Source organism: Lipophrys pholis (assembly GCF_963383615.2).
Source record: "Lipophrys pholis genome assembly, chromosome: 3".
Classification (NCBI taxonomy): domain Eukaryota; kingdom Metazoa; phylum Chordata; class Actinopteri; order Blenniiformes; family Blenniidae; genus Lipophrys; species Lipophrys pholis.
In genome coordinates this window covers 13,068,004-13,086,286 of record NC_137627.1, presented here as the reverse complement: position 1 = coordinate 13,086,286, position 18,283 = coordinate 13,068,004, and the positions used below count along the sequence as shown (strand labels likewise).

The following is an 18,283-nucleotide window of genomic DNA, read 5'->3' as shown; positions in this document are numbered from 1 at the left end:
GAAATTTCAACGAGGCCAAATTCATCACTTTCAGCATGCTGATCTTCTGTGCAGTTTGGCTGACATTCATCCCAGCTTACATCAGCTCCCCTGGAAACTATACAGATGCAGTGGAGTCATTTGCGATTCTGGCCTCCAGCTTTGGCCTGTTGTTCTGCCTGTTTGCTCCAAAGTGTTACATTATTATATTGAAGCCAGAGAAAAACACAAAACAGCATTTAATGGGAAAAGAAAAGAAGTAACTTGATATTTCAAAAACATGTTTCGAAAACATATTATTCCAGCATGAAATCGCACTTATTTCAACAAAGTTGTAATGCTATGCACCAAGTGATATATATTTGACTGTTTTGTACTGTGTAAATAAAATAAAGATGATGATAAATAAGGACGTCTGTTGGGAAGTAAAATCCTTTTTCTGAATACCTGCCAGCATGCACAAGTTTAGTTTGAGAGTTGTAATAGGTTAGGAGGTATAACTGTATTTATATGGGGCAACAAAATGTATTTATATTTGTATGTAGTTATATGTTTGTATACTTGATGGGATTTAATGAGGTCAGCCTGGTGCCTTCAGGGTACTAAAAGAAGGGGGGGTGATTGTCAATAACTTATTGATTACAGCGAGGTATTAAACGGTGCATTAAAATGCACAAAATGAAATTACAGTGAGAAACCAAAAAAGGAATCAATGAGGCCTACAAATTAATGATAAATTAATCTCAGTGCTGTAATATTTATTTATGGAGTTTGCATGTTCTCTCTATACTCGTTTTCTCCATGTGATCCAGTGACTTGGTGTTAATGTGTGTGTCTCTCTATGTTTGCCCTGTGATGGATTGCTGACCTGTCCAGAGTGTACTCTTAGGCCACGGGGATCAGCACCAGCCCCCACCACCCTTAATAAAATCCAGCGTCCTCAAAAATGACCGAATTTGTTTAACGGCATCTTAAGGGCAGAGTCAATACAGATAATGAGCTTCCACAGAAATCACACATTTACCACCGCAAGTCATCGTAACTTGCACCATATCGGCTGATTTCCCTGCCGGATGCCTTTTCTGTCATAATCGGGATTCAAACCTGGGTCCCATACATTTAACATCAAGGACTTGAATATATTCTACCAGAGAAAAATTTTAAAGGTTCTCCTAAAGTCCAGTTAAAGCTGCAAGAACTAAACAGAAACATGTTTCATTGGGTGATTTTATTAGTTCCACATTTGGACATGAAAAGATTTCCACCAATGACCAGTGAAAGTGGATTCCTAAGTTTCTGATCGATATCTTAAGTGCATGTAAACCTTTATCTCAGATATTTTCCGGTCATGCCTCTTTTAGTGTTCCTCTCTGGCTGCAATAAAATGATGTAACATTTGGGCACAAAAACACAGAGTAACAACCCAAAGCTGGATGCTAAGATGGCAAATATCTCCACGGCCACAGTGAACTTCCCGGGAGAGCTTACATAAGCTGGGATGAAGGAGATCCACACAGCCCAGAAAATCAACATGCTGAAAGTGATGAGCTTTGCCTCGTTGAAAGTATCAGGTAGTTTCCGTCCGAGGAACGCCAGGAGGAGACAGATGAAGGCCAGTAGGCCAATGTAACCGAGGACCAGGTAAAACCCAGGAGGCCAAGGCTCTTTACACTCCACAACAATCTGAAAATCAACAACAAACACTTGAGAGATCGACTCATAGGATTAAACAGAGGAAATTAATAGTCTATGATTTTCTTTGAATCATCTTAGACCACAGTATTACCTATTAAAACCCCTTGGTGTGAAACTCATTTATGTAAAGATTAAGTGTGCTCACGAGTGAAGCTCCTTACTTTTCCAGTTGAGGCCTGGTAAGTTGGATTCCTGAATGGGAAGGGAGGCGCACCCAGCAGCCAGCCAGCACAGAGACAAATCTGAGGTGAAGATAAAAAGAAACACTGTTCCTAAAAATAACCCGAAAATAAATATTAAGCCACAAATTATGGTTAAATGTTCAAAATTGTAATTTTCCCACCTGAGGAGCTGTAGTACAGAGGATCAGAGTCCTCTGCTGGGAAGGCCCAAACAGCTTCAAACCACTGGAGCCAGGCATATTAGCCCGGAAAGCCAGGAGAACCACAATGGTCTTAACCAGGAGGCAGGACAGGCAGAGGACAAAGCTGATTCCGAATGCAGCCTGGCGGAGCCTGCACGCCCACACAGACGGCTGCCCGATGAACACCAGGGAGCACAGGAAGCACAGCTTGAGTGAAATGAGAAGCAAGAAGCTGATTTCTGAGTTGTTTGCCTTGACGATGGGTGTGGAACGAAAACGGTGAAAGACACAGGTGATGATAGTTGTCAGGATGACCCCCAGCAGGGTGAGCGCTACCAGGATGATGCCCATGGTGTCATAGAAAGAGAGAAATTCTTCGATCCCCGCCACACATTTCACCTTTTCTTTGTCTGACCAGTAGTGCTCGGGACACTTTGTGCATTCAGATGAACCTTTGGGAACAAAGAAGAGCTCTTCTCTATACTTTCAATGATTTATGTTGCTGCTTTGTTATATTGAAATATAAGCAAAATGCAGTGATCAGCAAATCTAAAAGAAGAATTTTTATTTCATCGAGCCATGTTACTTACCTTTTTTAAATTAACCCCAATTAGTTCTAAAATACTTCTGTCGTTGCTTTTGATTCATGTGTAATCATTTTTTTAGCTCGTGTTATTCTATTTGGAATATTTGTGCGATATGCAAATCATTACTTTGTCTTTAGTTCAACTGCAAAAAAGCTTCTCAAATGGTTTCATCTGGGACTATAGTTAGGCTACCAGTTTGGTTGCTGATCTCTCCTTCTGCACAGGGCAGACAGTCAAAGCAGCAGTGAGGCTGTCCTGGACGTATCGCTCGTCGGCTGCCAGGCGAACACGGAGTACTGCACTGTGACACTGGCACCTGGAGGACGACAATGAGGTCAACATGTGAAATCAAATTGCAGGACACTCATTGAAGCATTTGTAACATTCAAAAATCCGGATAAATAAGCACTAAATATTCCATAAGGAAATCTTTTGGAAAATGCAAAACTCATCAAAATGACATCATGTTTCACAACCACTAAATAAGCCTCATTCGAAGTATCATAACCACTTTTAACACGTGACCCACCTGTGACTGTCCTCCTGTCCAAACAATAGTGCTCTGCTGTATCTGCAGCTGTTGTCCCGGTGGAGCTGAGCCATCATAGCTTCCCACTTTGATGAATCTATACACAGACAAATCTTATATAGCCAACTGGTGTAAACAACTTCCATCTTCTGTACTCGGCCATCAGTGCACGACACTGCAAACACAAAGTCACTGACAAGCTCCTACAAGCAATTTAGAGTCACCAATTAACAGCAGTCATGTTTTAGATTGAAGGAGAAAACCTCAAAATTAACGTACGATCTCGGGGAGAACTTCCAAACTCTAAACAGATTCAAACGGGGATATTCTTGTTGTTAGGTGAGAATGTTGACCACTACACCACCAGGTTTGCTCTACCTCTTTGCTTAGCCCCCAAAATATAAAATTTTTTTTTTTTTAAACTACTACTACTACTACTACTACTACTACTACTACTACTACAATACAATGCAATAATATGGACTATTTCATGCCTGTTATCTTTTATTCTTGGTATTTAAGTGATCCCCTAATCAGCACAATAAAACTTTTCAAAATGGCTATAAGTTTCCAGTTTTAAAATTATAACATCAACCAAAACTTGATTATTTTCAGGAAATAAAACAAAAAGAAGAATTACTACCTAATTCCACCCGTCCTGTCCTTCTGCCAGTTAATTATGTCATAAAGAGGAACTGGCTCTCCGTTTGTGTCAAAATACACTTTCTCATCAAATTGATTAGTGAAATTCACTCTTTTCAGATGGTGCAGCAACTACGTGAGGTGTAAAGAGAAATAGAAGAAAGAAAGTTATTGAAGATAAAAAAAAGGGCAAAAAATATTGGCACTTTTCTCTGTCTGTCTTTTCTTTTTATGAATTTGTACCAACCTGTTCAGAAGTGAATGAGGTATGTTTCTCACATAGTCCCTTGTTAGATTCTCCAGGATTGCACTTCAGCAAGGTGTGTAAAGCATGGGCGATGACATACACAGCCTTGTAGACATTATAGGATATTCTGACCTGAGATACATCAGAGTAACCACTATCAGTGTACCTCAGATCCTCTGCGCCCGTGCACATTGGCAATTCAGCGTTATAGTTGTCATCAACCTTAATTGTGCTCTTTAGTCCATCAGTAGAACTATTCTGAAAGTCTGTTTTATTCTCAAAAGCAGCCAAATAGGCAGCAAATTCTTTGGATTGGTCTTCTCGGAGCTTGAGCTTACAACCAAATTGCTCTTCCCAGAACATATTGACAAACTCCATCCCTGGTTTAGTGGAAGGACGCACATTCAAAAGAAACTCTTTCAAGCCAGGGATCCTGACTCCAGGGAAGGAGAAGCCAATTGTTCCTTCTAAAAGTGGGTGGAAGTCAGGTGACGTTAATATGCTGGCAGCCACCCAGGATTCACTGGCGACCCACTGTATACCGCTCACATTCCTCTGAGTGAGCTGCAAGGGCAGACAGAGAAAAATGATGCTGGGCATCAATGAATCTTAATTTTCAAATTTTTTGACTTTTAAAAATGTGCATTACATCACACTATATGTTTTGATATTGCTCTTACTTCTGAGAGCAGATCCAGCAACTGTCCCTCAGCGGCAAAGACCACCACAACATGTGCAGTTAAACTCTGCAGCTGGTCTGCCATTTCCTGGATGTCAGCCCCTGTGGGGGATTTAGGGATCGTGAGGTGAAAGGCCACACATCCTCCCTGTTGACTAAATTGACTTGAGAAAGCCTGAATGCCATACCGACTGTAGTCATCCTAAAAAAAAAAAAAACACATACAAACACACCGAACAGCAATCATGTTAGTTTGTTAAAGTGAATAATTGTAGCGCTAAACAAAAAAAGCCTTCTATCTCACCGTGGTCCCGATTGTGCCCACCCAGAACCAGCCTAAGAAAGTGACCAGCTGCACGAGACCTCTCACTTGAAAGAGGTCACTCGGCACCGTTCTCAAGAATGATGGGTACAAGTGCTTGTCAGTAAGACAGGTACAAGTAGCAAAATAACTCACCTAGAAGGAGATAGTCCATATTAATCTCACAGAGATACGATACAACTCAAAACATCTGTAAACACTGCTGCATGGCGAATTACAAACATTGAGAAATGGAACAAATGGCAGCCTATTGATGTAAAATGAAGTGATTCATCTTAACAATTTTGTTTCCATCTCTCGTACCAGTGGTATGTTGAAAGGGCCCAGAGTTTGCGCTACAGCTCTAGTCGGGGAGGAGGATGCAAGACCAATGACAGCAGGTACAGGCGATCCAGACAGGCATGTGGTAGTTTCATCCTGTGCTGTGCTTCTCTCCTCTGTGGCACTTTCATTGTGTTTTCCACTTTCTTCAGGATTATTAACCATAGGTTCAGCTTCAGAGACTCTCATTTCTCCTGCGGTTAACTTTCTCTGCTTTCTTGCTCTTTCTTTGTTCTCAAATTCCTCTGTTGGAATTCTTTTCATCTTTGTCTCATTTAACGTGTTTTCAGTTTTTGCGTTTGGTTCGAATTCGCTCATCCCAGCTTTGGAGTGACTGACTAAAGACACAACCGCTTGCAGGCTGGTATGGACTTGGTCACAGCTGTCCATGATCCGGTAGCCTAGTTTAACACCTGGTAACAAGTCCGAATTGCTATTGATTTCCTCCACTGCAAACACCATAGTCATCATCCAGCGGAAGGCCCTGAGGTCAAAGCTGGAGAATATGTAATAAAGTTGAACACAATACAAAATCTGCAACAGTTTTATTAAAACTAAAAAAGTGTAACTGTAAGACTACTGTGATGCTTTAATTTACTAGACTTCAATATTGCAAGCATCATTTTCGGTTTTATTCCATATAATTATCTCATAAGTCATGCTAATCAAACATACAGTATCTCAGTTCCCTATAACACATATCAAAACATGATTTATATTTTCTGCTTTCCTAATTAGAAGCCATAATTGTCACCAACAAAATTTAAAAAATAGTTGAAACGCATTAATTCATATGTTTCTGAGTGTAGTGATGGCTTAATCGAAACAAGTTTTAAAATGAAATTGCAATTTTGTCCTGCATGCGCCCATGCACCTGTATACAGTGTGGCAGAGACCTGCAGTTTTGTGCGTGAAATAGCGATATAGTGTACTTTCTTACACTCACCTACTGCACGGTGTGATCAGGGGTCTCCTTTGGAAGCTGTTGAGTGGTTTAGAGGCCACATAATGCAGAGGGAATATCCCTCCGATGACTACGTCCCCCTCAGAGTACAGGGCCAGCGGCTCGCTGTCGCTCACTTTTTCACACTGAGGTAAACCAGAATCAGGCCTCTTCACTCTTTCTATCCTGAAAGCATTCCTTTTTTCTTGTATAGTTTCTATTTTTTCCACATCAGCCACTTCCACACTTTGATTTTTTCTTTCGGCATCAACAACAGTGGAAATTACAAAAAGAAGACTAAAGAAGATACAAATATGGAGACAAGTCCCGACAAGGCTTGGCTGCACTGTCCCCATAAAGCCTGTGTGTGTGCTGGAGATGTCTCCAACATAGTCTCTGAGAAGAGTTTGAGGTGGACTGCAATAAAAAACTGTGAGGCTGACTTCAAAGATTTGATCATGTGAGTCATCACTAGATCAACCAATCACAGTGGAACAAAGCACCAGAGAATCAGAGAGGACATGGTGTACTGCACCCCACACGAAGTCATGAAACAAACTTTCAGTCGCATTAGAATGACTACATATACCATTTTCATAAGTATAGCGTGTTAACTCCGTGTAACGCTGCATTAATGACTTTCTGGTGACCTTTAATGGAGTTTGTATGATTAAATTATTCCAAAGGACAACACTGCAAATCAAAACAAAGACAACACTAGGCCTTGTGATGGAGTGGCGACCTGACCAGGGTGTATCCTGCCCTCGTTCATATTAAACTGGGATTGACTACAGCGCCCTGTGACCCTGCACAGGATTAAACGCTATAGTAGACTGATGGATGGATAGATAGATAGATAGATAGATAGATAGATAGATAGATAGATAGATAGATAGATAGATAGATATTATACTGGAATATTAATTTGAAATAATATGTGTAAAAAATATAGTAAAAAAAAATGTTAAGATGCGGGTAGTTTAGATTAGTAGAGGGCATGTTCTGTGTGCTGGTTTTATTCGGGTCAACGGGTCTCCTCCAATAATACATAAGAAAAATATCCGGACCCTAAATTGGATAAGGAGTCTGGATGGAAGATGGAAGGACCTGTCAATCAACTTTTGCCACAGCCTTCAGAAAAGAGTTAGAAAAAGAGGAAGAAAATATTTTGACTAACTGCTACCACCTAGAGGACATGGAACTACAAATCTAGAGTCTTAGTGTAAGTGACTGTATATGTGTTTGTAACGTTTGCCCAGATGTGCTCAGCCTTAACTGGTACCACAACTATGAAGACTGCTTGTCTGGGAATATTTCATTTCAACTCAAATTTTCTGTCACTGTCGAGTTCATTAAATAAGGTCTCCCAGCAGTCTACACTTATAGCAGCTTCAATGGAAAAAGGTTGAGTATGTTAGCATGAATCAAAGTCAAAGTCAGGTAGAGTCGGTTTGTAGTGGTTTCAGGCTATGCAGCCATTATAGACAATGAACTGGTGACCTGTCCAGGGCTCTTAAATCAATTCCACCCATAATTCTTTGGATATATCAGGTGTTAAGATACAGTATATCTGCCAAATTGCCAAAGTCACTATCTGACTTTGCAGGAGAGCCTTTTTGTGAATGATACGATAAAGCTCTATTCTTTGGATTTTCTTACTGTATATTGGTAAAATATGTGGTGATCCTTGACTAAATATCACATTTGTAGTTGGTAATGTTATTGTAGGAGTTATTTCTTTGAGTGGTGTTGATATACAACATTGAGACAAAAACTCAGAACCACACACTGTGTGTTAAACACATAAACACTTTCTTTTAATGAAATCCTAAAATAACATTCAGCAGGATTGATACACTGAAAAGAAAATATGAAAGTATTTTACATAAAGTTACACTTGTAAATATATGATTCAACAGTTATTTTATTCATCAAAATGTTACTAAATGCATAGAACGAGCCTTAACAATATACTCAAAAACAAAATCACTACTTCAATTAATTCCAACCTTGTCATGAACTAATTTTGATTTTTATTCATCAAATATTTCTTGGTGTTCTTCTCTGGTCTAAACAGTATTATAAAACACTTTGGAGCAAATATACAAAGTATTAGTCCAAAACTGGAGGCCAGAATTGCAAATATCTCTACAGCCACAGTAAACTTCCCAGGGGAGCTGACATACGCTGGGATGAAGGTCATCCAGACCGCACAGAATATCAGCATGCTGAAGGTGATCAGTTTAGCCTCGTTAAAATTATCAGGTAGTTTTCGGGCCAGGACGGCTAACACGAAGCAGAAGACAGCCAGAAGGCCGATGTACCCGAGCACCCCCCAGAATCCAAAGGCAGAACCTAAAGCACATTCCAGGATGATCTTCTCCTTGTATGTCGTGAGATTTTTGATCGGGAAAGGAGGACTGAGCACTAACCAGATAGTACAAATTAAAACTTGAATAAAAGTAAAAGAAACTACAGTCATTCTCTGCTGTGCAGGACCAAACCATTTCATGACATTACTACCTGGAAGTGTTGCTTTGAAGGCCATTAAAACCACAATGGTTTTCCCCAGTACACAGGAGATGCAGAGGACGAAGGTGATGCCGAACGCTGTGTGTCGCAGCATGCAGGACCACTCAGAGGGTGGTCCGATGAAGGTCAGAGAACATAAGAAACACAAAGTTAGGGAGAAGAGAAGAAGGAAGCTCAGCTCAGAGTTGTTGGCCCGGACTATAGGAGTATTGATGTGTCGAACGAATACAGCCGCTGTCATGATGGCCAGACAAGCTCCAGTCACTGAAAAAACAGCCAAGATGATTCCTAGGATCTCACTGAAGGAAAGAAACTCGACAGGCTTGAGGAAACAGGCGTCTCTGTTTGCATTGGGCCAGAATTCCGTCGGGCATGGGTAACAATCAGGGGAATCTGAAGAAACAAAGTCGTTCTGGCTTTTACGTTGAATTCTACAGAAACTCAGAAAACCAAAACAGTTGCTTTTATTTTACCTGTAGTATTACTTATTTCACCCTCAGGACAGGGCACACAGTCATAGCAGCAGACGGGTTTTCCTTTCTGCAGCACTTTCCGAGTTCCAGGATGACAGCTGTCCGTGCACACTGACAACGGCACCTGTCACAGAGACAAAAACAACAATAAGAGACAAACACTCTTTCTGAAACGGTTCCGATTTCTTCTTCAGATAACTGTAGTTTGGTTCATTACTTTTATGCCACCATCCACCCATGTGAGGTTCCTGTTGATATGAAACTCCTGGCCAACGGGTAGCGATGCATCATAGTGCCCCACTGTCACCAACTCAATGAGGCCAGTCTCACTTTTTTGCCAGTTAACAAGCTCATAAACAGCCACAGGATCTCCGTTTTCATCAAACGACACATCATAGCCATTCTGGGAAAAATTCACTTTTTTCAACTGAGCAAAAACCTGCAAGGATGAAGGAAAGATTGCAGACAGGGAGGAGACAGGAGGTAATTACATGGAAAAACATGTGTTCTCTTTTATCTGAAGTATATTATAGCAACAGAAACGTAGGCTGAGTTACTTCCACTCACCTGCTTGGACTCCAACCCAGTGAATTTATCACAACGGATTTTGGAATTGATTTTATAACACAGTGAATCGTGAATGGCGTGTGCAATTGCATACACAGCCTTGTAAACCATGTTAGTAATTCTGAGCTGAGACGTGTCAGTGTACGGGTTTTGGAGTGTATGTATGTTTTCAGTCCCATCACAAGCACGCATGTCTTTAGCAGCACCTGAAAACATATAAAGACAGAAACAAAAATATCTGCATCTGTCCAAGAAGCTTCACATTTCTATATTATTTGTCTGTATTAGGATTTTTGTTTTCTACATTAATCTCTTCCTACTCTCACTTTGGAGGCCTGAAAATAAACTCATATCTGTAACTCAGGAGGAAGTCACTGTCCAGCTCCATGAACAAGAGTCAAATCCATCAGTTTTTTTTATCACCTACTATTTGTGTATTTAGGTTTGTGGACAGACATTGACATGCAAGCACATTTATTCAATTAAATAGATTGTGCTTACTTTTTCCCAGTTTGCACTTGAATGCACCCTCCCAGAACTCAGTGAGCAGTGGTGAGGCAGCGACTTCAGCAGTAGAGAGATCCAGCAGGAAGTCTCTCAGGCCTGGGATGACAGATTGTTGGATGCCAAATCCGATTGCCCCGGTACAAAAGCTGAACCTCAGCATGTCTGGGTCTGTCACCCAGGACTCACTGCCTATCCACTGGCGGGGTGGGGTAGGCTCCTGCGTCAGCTCCTCCAACAGGATCCTCATGTCTCCAGAGGCAACAAACGCTACAACCACCATAGCTGTAGACCTGCAGAGAGATTGCAATGGATTTTTTTTCACAGACACACAAAGACAATTGTCCTAGTAAATGTTGGTTAAACAATATGATGGCAAAGCACATTATGGTGAAATAAACTTCACACAAACAAGACTTTTGAACCTGCGGATGACATCAGCCACACTCTTGATCCTACTGCGTGGGTTCGTGCGGTAGAAGGACTCTGAGTACTCCACACAGATGCCCTCTTTTCGCGCTCCTTCCAGAAACGACGCCATGCCGTTATTGCCATAGTCTGAGTCCGAGTGGATTGCGCCTATCCAGGTCCAGCCAAAGTGTTTCACCAGCTTGGCGAGCGCGTCTGCTTGAAACTGATCACTGGGGACTGTCCTGAAGAAAGTGGGGTACTGCTGCTTATCGGACAGGCATGCACAAGTAGCAAAGTGGCTCACCTGAAGCAAAACAAGACACTGCACCATCAGCAGATCTGCACATACGTCATTTCACTTCAGTGCAATAGAGTTGAGATACTTACTTGAGGAATGTTAAAAGACCCGATGATGCGCGACATGCTGATGGACGGTGTGGACCCTGACTCACCCACGATGGCCATCACCCTGCCAGAGGGGGTGCAGTCGTCGCCGGTGTGAAACACAGGGTCCAGGCCGTTTGACAGCTGAAAGGCCACGTGTACAGCCACGGACACCGAGGCGCATGAGTCATGGATCTCATACCCAAGTTGGATGCCCGGTAGCAACTCGGTGCTGTTGTTAATCTCCTCCACTGCAAACACCATTGCGCGTGAAAAACGCAATTCACGATATTTCATGCTGCACAGATAGGTACATGTCAACATCAAAATATTAGTATTTCTACTCCAATTAACATTTTAACAGAAACACAAGCAAAATGAAAGACCTGCAGCTGGTGTGCATTCACCTGAGAAATAAATATCACATTTAAAAGACGTGATTATGATTCATCATAAAATAAATCACAATATTAGACATAGTCTTAATGTGTGTCTGACCATCTGACCAACTGTCAATAAAATCAAACGACACAAAAACAATTATTTTTCAGATACACATCCTTGAAAATCTGTATAAAGCAAGCTCATTAATTTTCTGAGATCATCACTACAAAAACGCTTCACAGCATCATTGTACACAAATCAACTCAAACCATTAATACTACTTCACACTGGCTTTGCTTTCAACCCAACACATTCCCTGTTACTAACCTCCCTGTGCACCTCAGAGGCTCAGGCATGCTGGTGTAGTCATGCTTCACTGTTAGCAAGTGGTTGTGAATGGAGAAAACACCTCCAATAATGTAGTCACCATCCATCGAGAATGCAGGCAGGCGAGCAGTGCCCTGCATCTTGCATTTCACAGATGAAGCCTCAGCACTGACCCCAGTATCTATCTTAGCCTCTGTAAGACCATGCAGAGACCCGCCTAACACTATGTTCAGCTCCAAGAATCCCAGAGCCAACCTCAGGCCAATACAGAGAGCTGAGATCTCCATCCTGACAGTGGCTGCATGTGAGTGCAGGTGTGGATTCACAGCTTTATATAACTTTTCAGTACTTTCATTGTACGTCATCCCCCCACATCTCACAAGAGGTTTAAGACATCATTTTTTTCTCTTTTAGGCTTCTACAGTTCTAGTCTAGGCCTAATTTTATTATTATTATTATTATTATTATTATTAATAAGAATAAGAATAAGAATAAGAATAAGAATAAGAATAAGAATAAGAATAAGAATAAGAATAAGAATAATGATAAGCATGTGTTATATATATTCGCACCTTCCAAAACATTCAAGGTCACCCCACAACATTCTAAGATAACATAAAAATGATGTCATATTCTTTGCTTCTGCTTTGTTTTGAGAATATCAGACATTACTTAATCTGATGTAAGTTTGTGTTTGTATTTGTATTTCTCATCTATTTAAAAAGTGTGTCTGTTTCCAACTTATTATCTTCCATTTTAAATTTTTTCTTCGCCCTTGTCCTGTTCGGCAGCTTGGGCCAACAATATGATGTGATTGAGAGCCTTCGGAGTCAAAACAGATTTTGGTCTTGCAACAGAGAGAGGCGAAGAAAAAATTTAAAAAAAAAAAAAAAAAATTATCTTCCATTTTTTTTGCCAGTGTATAGTTGCTAATGTCTTCTTGTATATATTAGTGTAGATAGAAGATCTGAATAGATATGTTTATCATTTACACATATGGTTACTTTAGAAATATGTATAGTATAATTCTGAGAGTGTTATGTGTAGTCTCACTCAGCTGCTACCATCTAGTGGACATCAAGTTCATTATAATGTCTGATGACAAAGAGATGAAAACATCCACCTGAGGTTAGAAAAAAAGTTATTACGGTTCGTATTTCTAACGCCACCAACCAATACTTCTATATATAATGTGACACAATATGATTCAAGCTCTGTTATGTGTGGCGCTCATCCTCTCACACCTGTCAAAACCCATCTGAGGAGTTTAGCATTATCATAACTCATAAGAAAATCACACCTTGATCACATGCCTCATGGAAATTGACAAAAAATCTGAGTTCCCACGAGTAATGCAAAATTAAAACAAAACAAAACCCTCACACACCGTGTGTCTTTTCTTTTCAGGTTTAATTAAACTCTGCTGGGTCATGATGCTTCACTGTTTCAAACAACAAATCCAGTAAATTACAGTGACATGACAATCGTGGGTCAACATTACTTTACTCAGTTCACTCAGAAATGATTTCTACAGTTTGTTTCTGCCCAGAGTCCAAAGTCGGGATGCACCGATACCAGGCATGAGCACTCGTACTCATACTCATAAAACTGCCACCGATACCACGACAACGATACCACTTTACGGCAGTACGTGGTTTACGGCACTTCACTGCAGGACGCGGGCGGGCAGTGAGGAGTGCACAGCTTGCTCAAAGCCATATTTGAAGCCAACAGAAAATTCACCCTCCAAATGACGGTTGGAGGCTCGCTGCCTAAAACAGTACACTGAAATGGATGGATGGATGGATGGACGGATGGATGGACTTCCTTTGTGTTCTGCCATGCAGTTTTGTGTGGTAGGTTGATCCATCAAGCCATGATTGCCATGTGCATGACTGACACATCTCTCTCTAATTTAGTGGATTTGTTCTTTGAAACTGTGAAGCATCATTACCCAGCAGGAGCAGAGTTTAATTAAAAACGATGCACTAGTTTTGTTTTACTTTTGTTACCCCGCATCATGGAAACTCAGATTTGCTTACGAAATGATTATGTAAGTGTGTGTGTGTGTGTGTGTGTGTGTGTGTGTGTGTGTGTGTGTGTGTGTGTGTGTGTGTGTGTGTGTGTGTGTGTGTGTGTGTGTGTGTGTGTGTATTCCAAGTAATTAGATATTGTTGGCACCACCCAGAAAAGAGGCAAAAAAAAAAAAAAAAGATAAAATGATGTCTTAAACCTCTTGTGAGATGTGAGGGGATGACGTACAATGAAAGCACTGAAAAGTTATATAAAGCTGTGAATCCACACCTGCGCTCACATGCAGCCACTGTCAGGATGGAGATCTCAGCTCTCTGTATTGGCCTGAGGTTGGCTCTGGGATTCTTGGAGCTGAACATAGTGTTAGGCGGGTCTCTGCATGGGCTTACAGAGGCTAAGATAGATACTGGGGTCAGTGCTGAGGCTTCATCTGTGAAATGCAAGATGCAGGGCACTGCTCGCCTGCCTGCATTCTCGATGGATGGTGACTACATTATTGGAGGTGCTTTCTCCATTCACAACCACTTGCTAACAGTGAAGCATGACTACACCAGCATGCCTGAGCCTCTGAGGTGCACAGGGAGGTTAGTAAGAAGGGAATGTGTTTGGTTGAAAGCAAAGCCAGTGTGAAGAGATTTTAATAGCTTCATTCTGTATTGTGTACAATGATGATGCTGTAATGCTTTTGTGTAGAGATGATTAAGGAAAATTAATTTGTGGGTTTGCATTTGATTGTTAAATATCTGAATCTGAGAAATAACTATCATTGTGTTGTAATCTTCTCAACAGTATTATTTGTATTGTATGTCAGACAGACAATGCATATTTAACGGACTGATATTGTGATTTATTTCATGATGAATCATAATCACTTCTTTTAAATGTAATACTTCTTTCTCAGGTGAATGCACAACAGCTTTCATTGTATGTGATTTCTGTTAAATGTAAATGAGATAAGAAATATTTACATTTTGATGTTGACATCTGTGCAGCATGAAATATCGTGAATTGCGTTTTTCACGCGCAATGGTGTTTGCAGTGGAGGAGATTAACAACAGCACCGAGTTGCTACCGGGCATCCAACTTGGGTATGAGATCCATGACTCATGCGCCTCGGTGCCCGTGGCTGTACACGTGGCCTTTCAGCTGACAAACGGCCTGGACCCTGTGTTTCACACCGGCGACGACTGCACCCCCTCTGGCAGGGTGATGGCCATCGTGGGTGAGTCAGGGTCCACACCGTCCATCAGCATGTCGCGCATCATCGGGTCTTTTAACATTCCTCAAGTAAGTATCTCAACTCTAATGCACTGAAGTGAAATGACGTATGTGCAGATCTGCTGATGGTGCAGTGTCTTGTTTTACTTCAGGTGAGCCACTTTGCTACTTGTGCATGCCTGTCCGATAAGCAGCAGTACCCCACTTTCTTCAGGACAGTCCCCAGTGATCAGTTTCAAGCAGACGCGCTCGCCAAGCTGGTGAAACACTTTGGCTGGACCTGGATAGGCGCAATCCACTCGGACTCAGACTATGGCAATAACGGCATGGCGTCGTTTCTGGAAGCAGCGCGAAAAGAGGGCATCTGTGTGGAGTACTCAGAGTCAGTCCACCGCACACAACCACACAGTAGGATCAAGAGTGTGGCTGATGTCATCCGCAGGTTCAAAAGTCTTGTTTGTGTGAAGTCTATTTCACCATCATGTGCTTTGCCATCATATTGTTTAACCAACACTTACTAAGACAATCCTCTTTGTGTGTCTGTGAAAAAAAAATCCATTGCAATCTCTCTGCAGGTCTACAGCTATGGTGGTTGTAGCGTTTGTTGCCTCTGGAGACATGAGGATCCTGTTGGAGGAGCTGACGCAGGAGCCTACCCCACCCCGCCAGTGGATAGGCAGTGAGTCCTGGGTGACAGACCCAGACATGCTGAGTTTCAGCTTTTGTACCGGGGCAATCGGATTTGGCATGCAGCAATCTGTCATCCCAGGCCTGAGAGACTTCCTGCTGGATCTCTCTACTGCTGAAGTCGCTGCCTCACCACTGCTCACTGAGTTCTGGGAGGGTGCATTCAAGTGCAAACTGGGAAAAAGTATGCACAATCTATTTAATTGAATAAATGTGCTTGCATGTCAATGTCTGTCCACAAACCTAAATACACAAATAGTAGGTGATAAAAAAAAACTGATGGATTTGACTCTTGTTCATGGAGCTGGACAGTGACTTCCTCCTGAGTTACAGATATGAGTTTACTTTCAGGCCTCCAAAGTGAGAGTAGGAAGAGATTAATGTAGAAAACAAAAATCACAATACAGACAAATAATATAGAAATGTGAAGCTTCTTGGACAGATGCAGATATTTTTGTTTCTGTCTTTATATGTTTTCAGGTGCTGCTAAAGACATGCGTGCTTGTGATGGGACTGAAAACATGCATACACTCCAAAGCCCGTACACTGACACGTCTCAGCTCAGAATTACTAACATGGTTTACAAGGCTGTGTATGCAATTGCACATGCCATTCACGATTCACTGTGTTATAAAATCAATTCCAAAATCCGTTGTGATAAATTCACTGGGTTGGAGTCCAAGCAGGTGAATGGAAGTAACTCAACCTACGTTTCTGTTGCTATAATATACTTCAGATAAAAGAGAACATATGTTTTTCCATGTAATTACCTCCTGTCTCCTCCCTGTCTGCAATCTTTCCTTCATCCTTGCAGGTTTTTGCTCAGTTGAAAAAAGTGAATTTTTCCCAGAATGGCTATGATGTGTCGTTTGATGAAAACGGAGATCCTGTGGCTGTTTATGAGCTTGTTAACTGGCAAAAAAGTGAGACTGGCCTCATTGAGTTGGTGACAGTGGGGCACTATGATGCATCGCTACCCGTTGGCCAGGAGTTTCATATTAACAGGAACCTCACATGGGTGGATGGTGGCATAAAAGTAATGAACCAAACTACAGTTATCTGAAGAAGAAATCGGAACCGTTTCAGAAAGAGTGTTTGTCTCTTATTGTTGTTTTTGTCTCTGTGACAGGTGCCGTTGTCAGTGTGCACGGACAGCTGTCATCCTGGAACTCGGAAAGTGCTGCAGAAAGGAAAACCCGTCTGCTGCTATGACTGTGTGCCCTGTCCTGAGGGTGAAATAAGTAATACTACAGGTAAAACAAAAGCAACCGTTTTGGTTTTCTGAATTTCTGTAGAATTCAATGTAAAAGCCAGAACTGCTTTGTTTCCTCAGATTCCCCTGATTGTTACCCATGCCCGACGGAATTCTGGCCCAATGCAAAGAAAGACGCCTGTTTCCTCAAGCCTGTCGAGTTTCTTTCCTTCAGTGAGATCCTAGGAATCATCTTGGCTGTTTTTTCAGTGACTGGAGCTTGTCTGGCCATCATGACAGCGGCTGTATTCGTTCGACACATCAATACTCCTATAGTCCGGGCCAACAACTCTGAGCTGAGCTTCCTTCTTCTCTTCTCCCTAACTTTGTGTTTCTTATGTTCTCTGACCTTCATCGGACCACCCTCTGAGTGGTCCTGCATGCTGCGACACACAGCGTTCGGCATCACCTTCGTCCTCTGCATCTCCTGTGTACTGGGGAAAACCATTGTGGTTTTAATGGCCTTCAAAGCAACACTTCCAGGTAGTAATGTCATGAAATGGTTTGGCCCTGCACAGCAGAGAATGACTGTAGTTTCTTTTACTTTTATTCAAGTTTTAATTTGTACTATCTGGTTAGTGCTCAGTCCTCCTTTCCCGATCAAAAATCTCACGACATACAAGGAGAAGATCATCCTGGAATGTGCTTTAGGTTCTGCCTTTGGATTCTGGGGGGTGCTCGGGTACATCGGCCTTCTGGCTGTCTTCTGCTTCGTGTTAGCCGTCCTGGCCCGAAAACTACCTGATAATTTTAACGAGGCTAAACTGATCACCTTCAGCATGCTGATATTCTGTGCGGTCTGGATGACCTTCATCCCAGCGTATGTCAGCTCCCCTGGGAAGTTTACTGTGGCTGTAGAGATATTTGCTATTCTGGCCTCCAGTTTTGGACTAATACTTTGTATATTTGCTCCAAAGTGTTTTATCATATTGTTTAGACCAGAGAAGAATACCAAGAAATATTTGATGAATAAAAATTAACATCAGTGCATGACAAGGTTGGAATTAATAGTAGTGATACAGCTTATATTGTGAAGGCTCATTCTATGCATTTAGCAACATTTTGAAGAATAAAATAACTGTTGTATCATATATTTACAAGTGTAACTTTATGTAAAATACTTTCATATTTTCTTTTCAGTGTATCAATCCTGCTGAATGTTATTTTAGGATTTCATTAAAAGAAAATGTTCATGTGTTTAA

General features: G+C 41.5%; 3 protein-coding genes across 3 annotated transcripts; 1 reads left to right on the top strand and 2 right to left on the bottom strand.

Moving 5' to 3' along the window:
• Window positions 1-1,305: 1,305 nt before the first annotated feature.
• On the bottom strand, window positions 1,306-5,836 carry LOC308107395 (extracellular calcium-sensing receptor-like; the record flags this gene model as incomplete). The annotated part of the gene is made up of 9 exons (XM_080459716.1): window positions 1,306-1,662; window positions 1,836-1,916; window positions 2,018-2,490; window positions 2,818-2,941; window positions 3,155-3,251; window positions 3,798-3,928; window positions 4,044-4,607; window positions 4,724-4,924; window positions 5,348-5,836. The coding sequence occupies 9 exons, from the start codon at window positions 5,834-5,836 to the stop codon at window positions 1,306-1,308; spliced, it is 2,517 nt and encodes an 838-aa protein (XP_080315842.1).
• Window positions 5,837-8,328: 2,492 nt separating this feature from the next.
• Window positions 8,329-12,021, bottom strand: LOC308107394 (extracellular calcium-sensing receptor-like; the record flags this gene model as incomplete). Its single annotated transcript, XM_080459715.1, has 8 exons — window positions 11,891-12,021; window positions 11,183-11,477; window positions 10,810-11,099; window positions 10,382-10,677; window positions 9,881-10,086; window positions 9,531-9,752; window positions 9,314-9,437; window positions 8,329-9,233 (listed from the first exon to the last, which is right to left on the bottom strand). Exons 1-8 carry the CDS (start codon window positions 11,995-11,997, stop codon window positions 8,329-8,331), a joined length of 2,445 nt encoding a protein of 814 aa, XP_080315841.1. The 5' UTR covers window positions 11,998-12,021.
• Window positions 12,022-14,377: 2,356 nt separating this feature from the next.
• LOC308107178 (extracellular calcium-sensing receptor-like) lies at window positions 14,378-18,061 on the top strand (the record flags this gene model as incomplete). The annotated part of the gene is made up of 8 exons (XM_080459343.1): window positions 14,378-14,508; window positions 14,917-15,211; window positions 15,295-15,584; window positions 15,718-16,013; window positions 16,310-16,515; window positions 16,644-16,865; window positions 16,959-17,082; window positions 17,163-18,061. The coding sequence occupies exons 1-8, from the start codon at window positions 14,402-14,404 to the stop codon at window positions 18,059-18,061; spliced, it is 2,439 nt and encodes an 812-aa protein (XP_080315469.1). The 5' UTR covers window positions 14,378-14,401.
• Window positions 18,062-18,283: the final 222 nt, after the last annotated feature.